The following is an 8683-nucleotide window of genomic DNA, read 5'->3' on the forward strand; positions in this document are numbered from 1 at the left end:
ATTTCACGGACATTGTAGTTTACATTGCACTGTAGAGAACTTACTGTCGATTTGATAAAATTATTTTTATATAATGGCTTAAATTAAAATTTTAAATGCAAAAGTCAAGTGTCATGCTGCAGCTGTGCTCTAAACAGTAATATTCATTTTGAATGCATCCGTCATTTCAAAAAACCTACTGACGATTTTATATGCCAGGCCTTTTGGCTTGTGTGATAATAAAACTTCTCAAATGTACTCGTGAAGTTAGGCTGTATAAGGTGTTAACTTTGGTCAAAAATCGCTTGTTCCTTCTTTCATCAGATTATTTAGATTGTCGATCATCAATACTTATCGAAGACATTCCAATACAAAACCTATCTAAGAACACTGCCAGGTTCATAAAGTACATTTGTGTGAAATTTCATAAAAATCGGCCCAGCGGTTTCAGATTCCATATGGAACTCACACACACAAAGTTCCTTTTATATAATAGTAGAGATACAGATAAAATTTTTACTATGCTTCAGTAATGATAGAAACCGCATTAACAATACCTGGCGTGGTATTGACTCTGGACAGGCTAAAGCAGCTTTTTCTAAAGTACGAAGTTTCTACGGAATATCAAATTCACATCACAGTTAGGAGAGATGCCAGACAGCCCTTGTTATCGCTAATTGGTTACCCATCTCGTACTGACCAGACTTAATATCACTTAACTTTGGTAATCTAATAAGAACTATGTCAGTATACAATAGAACACCGGGATACGGCATTAAAAATTAGTAACAAAATACAGTACAGTATATAATACACATGTATATAAATTATAATCAAATAACATGATAAATAACATCATAAGGCGAGGCAATTACCATAACCAGGGGCCGGAAAAAACATTGTATTCCACATCATAACCTGAAAAAAACGTATCCTAGGGCCACCGCATCTCGGGGTTCTATTATAATTGTATTATACATGCTTAGACTTCTTTTTTCCTGAGTTTCATATATATAAGAAGATTTATTTAATTACAGTATTTTTATGAATAAAAAATAATTACAAATATCAAAATTGATTTTCATTCGTATGTCAGCTTTCCTAAAACATAAACTTATTCAATTAAACTGGTAAATAAAAAGTCCCAAATCCGCCCTCCTCTGATTCATTCAAGTTTTGACCAGAATTTAACATTTTTAGCAGTTCTGTATCTTTTAACAATTACAAGAAACCTACTTGGACACCTATTAGCATGACTAATAAAACCCTATCCGAGAGCTTATCATTCTAATTCGTTGGCTTAAAACTCAATATGAATTGGAACAAATATATTAAGGGCACTGTCAAGGCTCTACAAAGAATGTGTGCTATTTCTACCGTACTAAAAAATTACCTGCACATGACACTATCAAAGCCACAATTCACCACCCATGAAATATTGTTGCCACATCTGGACTGGTGCATCTACCACTAGTCTCTCCTTCTTAGACAGCGTCCCAAAAAGGAGTTTCCAATTTAAGAGGCCCCGAACTATCAACCTTTGTTCCATGTGCCTGTTTCTACAAGTATTTTCATGGAATGTGGTTTTATGAACCCATAGCACTTGTGTCCCATGACATACACATCTCCGACTAATCCGACAAGCAACAAAGAGTAAAAAAATAATAATTATTATGAAGAATCTTTGTTGGGATATTATATTGACTAGCGAGGGGTACCCGGCGTTGCCCGGGTGTTTATAGGTGTGTGTGTGTGGAGAAAAAAATAAATAAGTGGTAGTAAGGCAGGTAGGCTCGAACCCGAACACCTGACACGAAGTCGGAAAAGAAAGTCAAAGAAAACATGAGATTTTACCGCTGCGCTGTGACATGAGAGGAAGTGAAAAGCGTTCAAATTTAGTGATCAAAAAGTTGACACGCAGAAAGTGAAAGTTAAGTGAACGAGTTCACGCAGGCAACGAAATTAAATCACGCTGTTAGCCAGTAAAGTTTTCAGCTTTTTGCCTGCCGTAGGAGTTAAAAATAAAAAACTAGACAAAATACTGTTAAAAACCCACCGAATATATTTCAGCCTACGTCACGGTAACATATATTGAGCGACTTTCTAACAGTATTTTGTCTAGTTTTTTTTTTATTTCTAACTCCTTTTCGCAAACTTACATGTCAAAGAGAGAGTTGGGCGCCATTTTTAACTTTCTAATACATCGGTAAACACTATGTTTTTCGAGCTGAATAAACATGTTACCTTAAATAAAAACACAAAAAACATATCCAGTAAGGTAGAAAAGTAATATATCTTGCTTTTGATTACATTTATTTGTTATATATTTGTTTTTTTTGACAACTTTTTCGAATCTATGTGTACAGTAATACAAACCCGAAATTATATTAATACATTAAAATTATATTTTTATACATTTTTTATACAATAAATGTTTCGATTTCCATATTTTTGTGTTATTTATTTTGTTATTATATATTTTTGTGTTATCGTAAACACATGTTTATATTTGAGGTTCACATAATGGCCGCTGGCGCTAGACGTCATTTCTCTTTCGAAGAACAGGGGTCGATAACTCGTCTCTGTTGCTAATATGTCACTGTCCTGCAGAAGTGCCCTAAAATCTATAGATCAAACTCTACAATTGTATTTTTATGCCTGTGAAAATATATGCACATATTATATGGGTTTTTACAGCAATCCGAAAATAAAATGGTTGGGTTTGTATTACTGTACACAGATTCGAAAAAGTTGTCAAAAAACAAATATGTAACAAATAAATGTTATCAAAGGTAAGATAAGTTACTTTTCTACCTAACTAGATATATCTTTCGTGTTTTTATTCAATGTAACATGTTTATTCAGCTCGAAAAACCATACAGTGTTTACCGATGTATTGGAAAATTCAAGATGGCGCCTGACTCTCTTTAACACGGTAAGTTTGGGAAAAGGTGTTATAAAAAAAAAAAATCAGACAAAATACTGTTAAAAACTCGCTCAATATATGTTACCGTGACATAGGGTTTTTACAGTATTTTGTCTAGTTTTTTCTTTTATTTATAACACCTTTTCCCAAACTTACCGTGTTAAAGAGAGAGTCATGCGCCATCTTGAATTTTCCAATACATCAGTAAACACTGTATGCTTTTCGAGCTGAATAAACATGTTACATTGAATAAAAACACGAAAAATATATCTAGTTAGGTAGAAAAGTAACTTATCTTGCCTTTGATAACATTTATTTGTTATATATTTGTTTTTTGACAACTTTTTCGAATCTATGTGTACAGTAATACAACCCCAAAATGGTATTTGTATCGAAATTGGGAATTGTATTGAAATCTGGAAAAAATAGAATTTTTTGCAGGCCAGAGGTCGGGGGGCACTGACCTCTCAATCCCACTTTCCGATCGTGGTACCTAAGTTCTTGCAGTGGAAGAGAACTAAAACATCCTCCGTACGAAGCCCTCTTTTTTTCACAAGGGACAAATCTTCATAAACACCGTTTTTCTAACGAAATCCGAAATGATGTTTTGTCTAAATTCCAGTAAATGATTTAATTTTTTTTAATTATAGTAAATATTTGGGCTTTACTCAAGTTCTGCATTTTTGTGTTGACCGTTCTGTTTCACGATGAATGCCCTGAAAAAGTCCCTTCTGATTAACGTTTACCAATAAAAAAAAAAAATGAGCAAACGAACTTGGCTGTTTTTGTTTGTTTGTTTTGTTTTCAGAATAATATTTCAAACGGTGCTTATGCACTTATGCTACCCTGCTATTTTTTTAAATCTTATTTTCAAGTTAAATTCAAGTTTTACGATATATTTTATTAAATTGTTAGATGAAAGTACAGAATAGTTACAAAACTCCCTCTCCCCATGTTAAGAATGGTTTTCTAAATAACATTATTTTAGCACGGTAATAAATGCGTAAGTACCTTTTAAATTGGTAAACATTAATCAGAAGTGACTTTTTCATGGCATTCAGCGTAAAGCAGAACAGTCAGCACAAAACGGAAGTAAACAGACATTGCACAACTTGAATAAACCGGACTTCCTGTTTTAGTTTAAAATAAATCTGTCAAAAAATATATTGACCGATGTTGCCCGGTTGTCTCACTGAAGACTTACCTGCAAAGAGTTGTTTTTTAGGAGTTACTCCCAATCTCCCAAAGTAAAGAACGGCTTTCGAAATAAGCACCCTTTGCTGGTAAGTCTTTAGTGGGACAACCAGGCCACATTGACTAATGGGTTTGTATTACTGTACACAGATTCGAAAAAGTTGTCGGTGCTAATGCAGAGAGTGATCCGTCCGCGCTATTTTTTTAAAATCGTATTTCCACGTTTAATTAAAGTTTTATAAGTTTTTTTTTTATTCAATTGTAAGATTAAACTACAGAATAGGTGCAAAACACCCTCCCCTTCCAATGTTAAGAATGGCTTTTTAAATAATAACATTATTTCAGCACGAATCACTCTCTGCATGAGTACCAAGTTGTCAAAAAACAAATATATAACAAATGTTATCAAAGGCAAGATTGTTGTTTTTCTCCCACTCCAGGAACCCGAGTTTTATTTGTATCGTCGACTTTCGAAACTCGTTGTCGTATTTTACAGAGCCAATATGCGTATCCATAGGAGCTGGTCGGTATAAGCAATAAAATATGTTATTAGAAAATAATGCCGAAACCAATTTAAAAAAAACACACACAGTTTTAAAAATTATTTCAAGTTTAATTTTTTTAATCACTTTGTTGGCAGACATCTGTTTGGTGATGTAGTTCGAATGTAAAAATAGTTGGGTTTGTATTACTGTACACATAGATTCGAAAAAGTTGTCAAAAAACAAATATATAACAAATAAATGTTATCAAAGGCAAGATAAGTTACTTTTCTACCAAACTGAATATATTTTTTGTGCTTTATTCAATGTAACATGTTTATTCAGCTCGAAAAACATGCAGTGTTTACCGATGTATTAGAAAATTCAAAATGGCGGCCGACTCTCTTTAACACGGTAAGTTTGGGAAAGGTGTTATAAATAAAAAAAAAAAACTAGACAAAATACTATTAAAAAACACCGAATATATGTCAACTTATGTCACGGTAACATATATTGAGCGAATTTCTAACAGTATTTTGTCTAGTTTATTATTTATAACACCTTTTCCCGAACTTACCGTGTTTAAGAGAGAGTCTGGCGCCATTTTGAATTTTCCAATACATCGATAAACACTATGCTTTTCGAGTTGAATAAACATGTTACATTGAATAAAAACACGAAAATTATATTCAGTTTGGTAGAAAAGTAACTTATCTTGCCTTTGGTAACATTTATTTGTTATATATTTGTTTTTTGACAACTTTTTCGAATCTAATACAAACCCAAATAGTTTATTACACCTTTTTTTGTTGTTGTTTTTTTAGCAATTTTTTAAACTGATGATCAATGTGTGATAACAGTTATCTTCACTCCTTTTTATTTTAAAGGATTGTTGAACAAAATCATATAAAATTAAATAATAAACTTACTTGTCTTTTTTTAATCGGTGTTGTGTCGCTAGAAAATTCCTGGTATGCGATGTTTGGTATTTGTAATGTCCGGTATCGGATGGACGTGGAAAACGAAGAACTCGACATGTGGATCGGAGGGCGAGCGTCGCGAAACGAGGGATCAACACGGTTATCATAGACATTGTTTTGTTTTTTTATCTATTAATTCGTAGCCCCTCGGTAGATTATCCTCTAGATAAATAAATCTACGCCGGATGAAAACTTCCCGTCGATTAAAGGCGACGAGAAAGACAAGAGGAGAAGGCGTGCAAAACCCGTTAGGTGAAGGTGAACCCAATGTGAGTTGTGACGTCACGAAAAGAATAAAAGCAAATGGACTTTCTCGAGCACGTGTCCAACAACTGGAGTTTATTTAAGCTTAAGATTACGATTTATAAAAATTATTTTTATAAATTACGAATTATATATATATATATATATATATATATATATATATATATATATATATATATATATATATATATATATATAATAGTATTGGGGTTTATGTTGTTTAGGATTTTTGTTTCTCAATTTTTTTTTATTTTATTATTTTTTTTTATATTTCCAACAACGTTGGTAACTTTTTAAAATTAAACAAATTAAAGTCGCTACGAATTCAGAATAGGGGCATGTAAGCGAGAAAAAGCACAAGTAGAATCAGGGAGACGACAGCTACATGAGAACCCAAATTAACATTGTCACGTAGCAATACTTTTTAAAAAATTTATTTTAGAAAAAAATTGTTTTGGAATTTATATAATCTTTTTCTTTTTGTTGTTGCAAAAACAAAGTCATATGTTAAATTAATTTTGTTTTACACGAAAAAGTTTTTTTCTTCTCTTAATTTGACTTGACTGAACTTGCTAACTAGTTATTTGTATTTATTTTTTTTAAATAATTATATTTTGTTTTGTTGTTTTTTTTGTTTTGTTTTTTGTCAATCGTGCATTCGTGCAGTCCAGTACGACGCTTTCACGAAATTGGATATCTTTTTTAATTAAATGAACAAAATCTCAGTGTTTAAGTTTTGCAATACAGCCCAAATTTCAACAATGTTTCCTTCGAAACGAAATCCGCGTTTAAATATTAAAAGATAAACCTACACGTAAAATGGAAATATAAAAAAAATTGCGAAAAATGAGGGGAAAACCTAAAGTTAGAGAATTATAAACAACGGCTCATAGGTTGGTGGACTTCCTTAAAAAAAAAAAAAAGAAATTCGAGTATTTTTATTTTACTTTATTTTATGTTTTAAATCTGCCCTTCTACGGAAGTAGGATTCTATTTTCCGGGGATTGCCACTTAGTGGGCGGACAGGAAGAAATAGTTATTAACAGCTTTAAAAATACCAAAAAGGGAAAGAAAGAAACGATTTAGCGATTTGAAAAAAATCGCTTTTGGTCATGTGGGTTTTTTTTTTTTTTTTTTTTGCGGGGGGGGGGGGTATGATTACTGACGTCATGACTTCCCCAACCACACATATCAGAGCTTTTTTTTTGCGAGTCTCCTTACGTAATAATAGGAGCTGACACTTAACATTTTTTATGCGTCACCACAAAATATATTTTCACGAGCGTATACGAACCCTCCCCCATTTTAACATTAAGTTTTTTTTTAATTTTATTTTTAATTCTTAAGTGCTAAATTTAGTAACAAAGCACAAAATTTGAAATAATCTGGGTTAATAATTATTAACCTGCAATTGTAGCCTTAAATTTAGTGATTTCAACCTGCATTTTGGATTTAAGTCAACTAAAGGCTTTTTTTTTTTTTTTTTTTTGCGCTCGCTTCTACACTTTTGGGGCGAAATTTCCGAAATCATAATACTTCACATGAAAACAATGGTATCTACGTGTTCCTCGTATTTTTAAAGGTGATTATATCACAAAATTACGAAAATCGATCAGGTAGAAAATTATTTATTAAGGAAAATAAAATATAGAATTTGATGTAAACGATCGTAAGAGTCTTACACATGCGAGTTCAAAAAGTAGGTAATTTTCCGTTTTGACTTAAACAAGATTGCGGCAATTTTCACTTGCTAACACGATTTAAGTTGTTTTGTTTAATAATTCAGTAATATTCAGGTAATTTCGATTGCATAATTTGGAAGGTACTATTGTAATTTATTAGAATTGATTAAAAAAATCAGTTGAAATCATTGTTTTTATCTGAAAACTCCATTTATCGACTACAAAATCTCAACCCAATTCTGTAGAAACACCGTTCTTTTTTCTTTTTTTTTTTTTTTTTTTTTTTTTTTGATAAATCCAAAAATGCAATACACAAAGTTAAGACGCTGGAAGTAGACTCGGTTTAGCTAAATATGGAACGGAAGTTACTAAACATGAAACGAAATACGAAACCATATGGAACCACGTCTTGTTTTATCATGGAACAAAAATAAATAATAAACTTTTATTTTTTACATTTCTACAAAAAAATGTTTAATATTTAAAATATATTGCTTTGGAAATATTTTATTAAAAAAAAAAATAATTTCAACTTTCATAGTTTACATTTCTACAAATATTTTTTTAATATTTAAAATATATTAATTTGGAAATATTTTATTTCCAAAAATTAATTTAAACTTTTATAGTTTACATTTCTATAATTATATATTATTATAGAGTTAATGTTCGATTGATTCTTGTATATTATAAAGTTGCGATTTCAAAAATAAAAAAATATATCCATATGACTTGGGTGCATCAGCTTGAATCAAGACTGAAACTAAAACTTATAAAAAAAAGTGTGTTTGTGTGTGTGTATGTATGTATATATATATAGATGGGGGAACCAGTTTAGTCGCCGGTGACCCGACCATGAGGCAGGTAGTACTGGGTTACATGGTACCAGTAGCATATGACATGACCTGACTTGTTTGGTGAGGAGGGCGGCTAGTCTCCCTGAAGGATTAAAAGCAAGACCTTCCAAAGGGCGAATGAACTCTTTTTCTGGGTCAACGGCCAACTAGCACCATGTATATTTGTGTGTGTGTGTGTGTGTATATGTGTATTGGGGTGGAGAGGGCTCCCGTAAGCCGTGGTGAACGCAACCTTTCTAGGAGAAGCAAATCTCTGATTTAAAAATCCATAAAGCGGAAGACCAGTACCCGCATTAAGCTGGTCTGCAGTTTAATTTGT

General features: G+C 32.0%; 1 protein-coding gene across 2 annotated transcripts in view; it reads right to left on the reverse strand.

The window, feature by feature from the left end:
- Positions 1 to 5839, reverse strand: part of LOC145248132 (2Fe-2S ferredoxin-like) — a 54353-nt gene extending 48514 nt beyond the window's left edge. Inside the window, exon 1 of one of the 2 annotated variants that reach the window (XM_080109947.1) lies at positions 5511 to 5839. In XM_080109947.1, coding sequence (XP_079966073.1) covers positions 5511 to 5674 — 164 coding nt within the window. In that variant the 5' untranslated portion in view covers positions 5675 to 5839. The remainder of the gene's footprint in view (positions 1 to 5510) is intronic. The other variant, XM_080109948.1, reaches the window with a different exon arrangement.
- Positions 5840 to 8683: the final 2844 nt, after the last annotated feature.

Source organism: Euprymna scolopes, chromosome 26 (assembly GCF_053919585.1).
Source record: "Euprymna scolopes isolate OS-2025 chromosome 26, ASM5391958v1, whole genome shotgun sequence".
NCBI classification, from domain to species: Eukaryota; Metazoa; Mollusca; class Cephalopoda; order Sepiida; family Sepiolidae; genus Euprymna; species Euprymna scolopes.